The 6,000-nt window shown below is 44.7% G+C and overlaps 1 protein-coding gene across 1 annotated transcript in view; it reads right to left on the bottom strand.

The window, feature by feature from the left end:
• Positions 1 to 1,843: 1,843 nt before the first annotated feature.
• Positions 1,844 to 6,000, bottom strand: part of ism1 (isthmin 1) — an 87,945-nt gene continuing 83,788 nt past the window's right edge. Inside the window, exon 6 of the mRNA XM_041179385.1 lies at positions 1,844 to 2,967. Coding sequence (XP_041035319.1) covers positions 2,450 to 2,967 — 518 coding nt within the window. The 3' untranslated portion in view covers positions 1,844 to 2,449. The remainder of the gene's footprint in view (positions 2,968 to 6,000) is intronic.

Below are 6,000 nucleotides of genomic sequence, written 5' to 3'. Positions count from 1 at the left end.
TAGATTGACTGGTCATTTATCTCCCTGATTTGAGATGATGTATGTGACAATTATCTGCTATGTTTTCCTTCCGCTAAAATCCCCACCAGAAAATTTGATTTGCTTCAGAGGACATTAAGAAATGGAAGAGTGCACCGCTTTCAGTGAAGGATAAGGGCCATAATAAACTCCCAATTTTGGTGCTGCTGACCAGGGCACCCGCTCCCATTGCCAGGATATTTCACCATAGCTTTGTCACTGGCGTCTAGTGACCGATGTGGAAGATTACCCAAGTATCTACTAACTGCAAAGAACAGAATAAATTTAACCAGGCCAATTACCATGTGTTTAATCTCCTCCCAGTCCTCAGCGAAGTGATGGAAAGAGTCATAAATGGTACTATCATTCAAGCGACATCTGTTCATCAATAACCTATTTATTAGTGCTCAGTTACCACTGGTTAATTCCCCCTTCTACCCCAGCCCAGGGACACCAGGGCCTGTTCTAACCCTCTCCCCTGCCTCTAACTGAGATAAGTAACCAGTGAGGATCCCCATTCTTTGAGATCAGGAACTGCAATGGTTTGGGGTTGGGGGGGGGGGGGGTGGGGGGCGCGGCGGTCAGCAGTAATCATGGTATGAATTTATTCATTTGGATTAAAGACTAGCCTTGATCACAAAGTGTTTATCAACATTTGAAGTTGTAATCACCGCATCCATTAGATGCTCTTCCTGTTTTTGTACCAGTGCATTAGAAGGTATTTTTAAGATTCCAGACTATTAAACATTAAACATATAGTCATTACATTGAATTATTTCTTTTTTTAAGTGAACGCACATTTTCGTCAACGGAAGCGGCAGTGAGTTTCATAAAAGGATTTCTGTGATGTGTTGAAGGATGTCAGTTTTAACATTGACCAGCTGAGAATGGGCTGTTGGTAGAGTTCAGATACTAAGACAGGTAATGCCATTCAGAAAGGATTCAAGCTAGGGCAGATTATATGTCCGCTGCTGAACTGTTTTTAACTTGACACAGTGCTAAATAAACGCACCTTCCTTTGATCTCCAGGGCTTCCTGGGCAGACTGGATGATTAGATAAAGATCACAGTTGTTTTTCATCCCTCAGGAAAATGCAACCTTAAGCTAGAGTTAATGTAAGGGACTGGCGTTTAAGGCTCAACATTTCTGAGCCACTTGTGCCTTAAAGAAAACAAGGAGAGATGAACAGAAATTTAATGTGCACCCGTGCCCCAACCCCAACCAACACCCTCCAGGAAATAAGCATGCCCAATGGTGGTTTTGTGATAGAAATTAAAAATAGACGTGGACTGTGCAATGACAGTCAGGTTAGAAGGCACAAGAAAGACGGGCACTCCAGCCACCAGCAGCAGCACATCTGAAGCTGATTTGTGTGTTCTAGCTTATAGAGGTCAGCAGCTGGTCCCCCTGCAGGCAGTCATGGATCAAACGCTTCTGTCCCCCCTACCGTCCCACACCCCCATCTGATAGCAATGGACTGATAAAAGGTGCAGGTTAAAAGATTTCACACACAGGAGGGGAGGGGAAGGAGGTGATGAGGAGGAAGGACAACCTCCAGGTTACACTTAAAATTCAATTACAATTTATTTTAAGATTTGCTTTTAATACCCTCCTGCTTATTCTTCACTCTGCTCAGTTGGTTCAAAGTCTAGATGGTATCTAAAAAAAGCAAACCACGTGAAGCATTGTGTGTGTGCATGTGTGTGTGCGCGTGTGAGTGCGTGAATGGGAGTGCATCTGTGTAACTGCAGCTCAATAAATACTATACAAAAATAATGCAGACTTTTAAAAAATCTTAAGAACATTGTTTAAAAAGAGGTTTCATGAGAAAATTCTCTGTCACAACTTTACAAAGTGAGATTCTCTGTAACATATTTTTGCATTCAGTACAAGCGATACCTTATAAACAATCTCTTGAGGGGTCTCAAGAGCATATGAAAGCCAATGGGCTGGGGGTGAGGGGGGTGGGGAAGGACAAAACTTTTAAAAGTGCCACTTCCTTTGTTTATACTTCAATTCACTGAAAATACCTCCAATCCACAGAATGCTTTGAATACTGTGGGTTGTCTCCCCACACATACATACATACACACACAGACACACACACACCCTCGCAGTTCCCTCTAACGGAATTAGATTAAACAAATGTGTTTCCCTTTGATTGCCTGTGTTCAAAAATGGGGCACAGCTTTCCCTTTGAACTATTAGCCTGCTGCTGCCAAAAAAAATTCGGTCCTCAAAAGTTTGGAGCAGGCAAAGCAAAGCATCAACAAGGTGCCAAGTGACTGAACTCTGTTCTATGGTATTTTAATTTTGGGTGCACATATCCAGTGAACTGGATGTCTTTCCACACATGGAAATGAAATAGCTTCTCCAGAAAGTGGCAGTGAGCGTTCAGTCTATTAATCCGATTCCAGGAAGGAAACTGCTTTTAATATTCCCTGGCTTCTTGGAACTGCCTTTCGTAAACTTCATCTGAAGGGTTTTCTGTGCATTTTAGACCATTGTTTGGGGGTCTGACCTCATTGTACCGGCTCCAGTCCCCTTTGCAAATGATCCATGGAAGAATGTCCACTTTATAATGCAGGTCCGCTGAGAACTCGGTGCTGATAAGGTTTGGTGTGCCTCCACCTTTACCCCGCGTGATTAGTTGCATGTTCTCATCATAGCAACAGTGCTGTGCAGCCAGCGTTGTGCTCTCCAGGGACAGCATAGAGCGGATACAGTAGCGCGCAGTTGGTTTGTAGATCTCCAGGCGCTCCTTGGGACCACTTGCATCCTTCCAGCGAAAGTCCTTCTGTTTCGGTCGGTCGAAGATATCAGTCGTGCTGTAGGCAATCTCTGTTGGATAGGAACAAGGGCAGCTGGGAAGGTCGTTCACAACTTTGTGCATGTACTTCTTCAGGAACTCACTCTTACAGTTCATCCATCTTTCACAGCTGTCAGTATCTGATTGGGTTGGTGGTGGGAGGGGAATATTTATAATGTTAGTATTGACTTTAAAAAGCACCATTATTATTGCAGAGAGTCTCCATTCATGGAAAACCTGCATAAAACCTCCATTTACAAAGCCACTTAATGTTCTTATTTCTAATGATGATGATTAAAGAGGAAAAGGAGTAGGCCATCTAGCCCTTTGAGCCTGTTCCGCCATTCAGTAAAATCATGGCTGATCTTTTACCTCAACTCTCACATCTTCTGGCCTTTGGCTTGTTTTAATTTTTAAGGAACATTTTGATAACTTTGCACAGCAGGCATGTGGTTGACGGAGGCAACGTCACTTCATCACTTTGCCACAAACATTTAGTTAAAAAATTCCGGACACTTTACGGGAATGACATGATCTCTCTTTCTAAAATAAAAAACAATTTTGCCTCACCAGCTTGTCTATTGCACGTGTTTAATCTCACTTGAGAGGTACTGCTCATTGAACTGGTAATTAATAAGAGCATTTATCGCAATAAATCTGAAATTTTTGTGTAGTAAGTGTCCCACCCATTTCAAAAATTCCAGGTTTTTTTTTATTCCACCACCACCCACCCCCACCCCCCCACCAAACCCCCCGACCCCGAGCAGGAACCTTTTATTCACAATGATGGTAAAATTTGAGAAGGGACGGTATTAACATGGTATCTGTCTGGCGAGGGAGCTGGAGCCAGACGACCAGTGAGGGCACCCAAGGCTCCACTTCAAGGATGCTTACAAGGCCCCAAACATCCACTATCACACCTGGGAGTCACTAGCTGGCAGAAGAGGGAAACGGTGACACCTCCTCTGGGCTGGTGTGCGTTCCCGTGACAACCAGTGGCTACAGCAGCTTAGCAACATGCACCAATGCCAAAAACAACAACAACCTATAAAGTCACATGGCAGCTTTTCCTGTGCAGCTTTTGTGGCAGGACCTGCATCTCAAGGATTGGCCTTCACAGCCGCCGGCAGACGTTCAGCAAATGAACACCAACCACTCCACCGACCCACAGCAAGATGGGTTATTTGCTGCAAGTCCATCATCAAGAGGATGGGGATGAAGGTATTGAACTTGGGGAGAGAGACTGCAAGGTTCTTAAGCAAATTGATATAGGGAGTGACGAGGTATTGGAGGTGTTGGCAGGCTTAAAAGTGGACATACCTCCAGGTCCAGATGATTTGTGTCCCAGACTGCTGAGGGAGGCAAGGGAGGAGATTGCAGGGGCTCTGACCCAAATTTTTAATTCCTCTCTGGCCACCGGGGAGGTGCCAGAGGACTAGAGAACAGCTAATGTGGTTCCGCTATTTAAGAAGGGTTGTAGAGATAAGCCAAGGAACTACAGACCAGTGAGTCTCATGTCAGTGGTAGGGGAACTATTAGAGAAAATTCTGAAGGAAAGAATCTATCCCCACTTGGAGAGGCAAGGTTTGATCAGGGATAGTCAGCATGGCTTTGTCAGAGGGAGGTCATGCCTAATAAATTTGATTGAATTTTTTGAGGAGGTGACCAGGTGTATAGATGAGGGTAGTGTAGTTGATGTAATTTATATGGATTTCAGCAAAGCCTTTGACAAGGTCCCACATGGGAGACTTATAAAGAAGGCAAATGCACATGGGATACACGGTAATTTGATAAGTTGGATTCAAAATTGGGTTAGCTGTAGGAGACAGAGAGTGATGACAGAAGGATGCTTTAGTGACTGGAAGCCAGGGTCCAGTGGCGTACCACAGGGATCTGTGCTCAGTCCCCTATTATTTGTCATTTATATAAACGACATAGATGACTACGCGGGGGGTAGGATTAGTAAGTTTGCGGATGACACAAAGATTGGCCGAGTGGGTAACAGTGAGATTGACTGTCTTGGGCTACAGGAAGATGTTGGCGGGATGGTCAAATGGGCAGATAATTGGCAGATGGAATTTAACCCTGAAAAGTGTGAGGTGATACACTTTGGAAGGAGTAATTTGACAAGGAAGTATTCAATGAACGGCATGACACTAGGAAGTTCTGAGGAACAAAGGGACCTTGGCGTGTGTGTTCATAGATCTCTGAAGGCAGAGGGACATGTTAGTGGGGTGATGAAAAAGGCATATGGGATACTGGCCTTTATCAATCGAGTCATAGATTACAAAAGTAGGGAGGTCATGTTGGAGTTGTATAGAACCATGGTGAGGCCGCAGCTGGAGTACTGTGTGCAGTTCTGGTCACCACATTATAGGAAGGATGTGATTGCACTGGAGGGGGTGCAGAGGAGATTCACCAGCATGTTGCCTGGGATAAAACATTTAAGTTACGAAGAGATAGACTTGGGTTGTTTTCGTTGGAGCAGAGAAGACTGAGGGGAGACCTGATCAAAGTATACAAGATTATGAGGGGCATGGACAGGATGGATAGGGAGCAGCTGTTCCCCTTAGTTGAAGGCTCAGTCACAAGGGGACATAAGTTCAAGGTGAGGGGTAGGAGGTTTAGGGGGGATGTGAGGAAAAACCTTTTTACCCAGAGGGTGGTGACAGTCTGGAATGCACTGCCTGGGAGGATGGTGGAGTGGGTTGCCTCACATCCTTTAAAAAGTAAAAACAAAAACAGAATTACCTGGAAAAACTCAGCAGGTCTGGCAGCATCGGCGGAGAAGAAATGAGTTGACGTTTCGAGTCCTCATGACCCTTCGATAGTTCTGTCGAAGGGTCATGAGGACTCGAAACGTCAACTCTTTTCTTCTCCGCCGATGCTGCCAGACCTGCTGAGTTTTTCCAGGTAATTCTGTTTTTGTTTTGGATTTCCAGCATCCGCAGTGTTTTTGTTTTTATCCTTTAAAAAGTACCTGGATGAGCACTTGGCACGTCATAACATTCAAGGCTATGGGCCAAGTGCTGGTAAATGGGGTTAGGTAGGTAGGTCAGGTGTTTCTCATGTGTCGGTGCAGACTCGATGGGCCGAAGGGCCTCTTCTGCACTGTGTGATTCTGTGATCTCTTATCGATGGAAGGAGCCAACAACTTCAGCCACATAATAGAT

Source organism: Carcharodon carcharias, chromosome 2, assembly GCF_017639515.1.
Source record: "Carcharodon carcharias isolate sCarCar2 chromosome 2, sCarCar2.pri, whole genome shotgun sequence".
Classification (NCBI taxonomy): Eukaryota; Metazoa; Chordata; class Chondrichthyes; order Lamniformes; family Lamnidae; genus Carcharodon; species Carcharodon carcharias.
The sequence above is the reverse complement of the archived record's forward strand: the minus strand, read 5'-3'. Positions and strand labels throughout refer to the sequence as shown.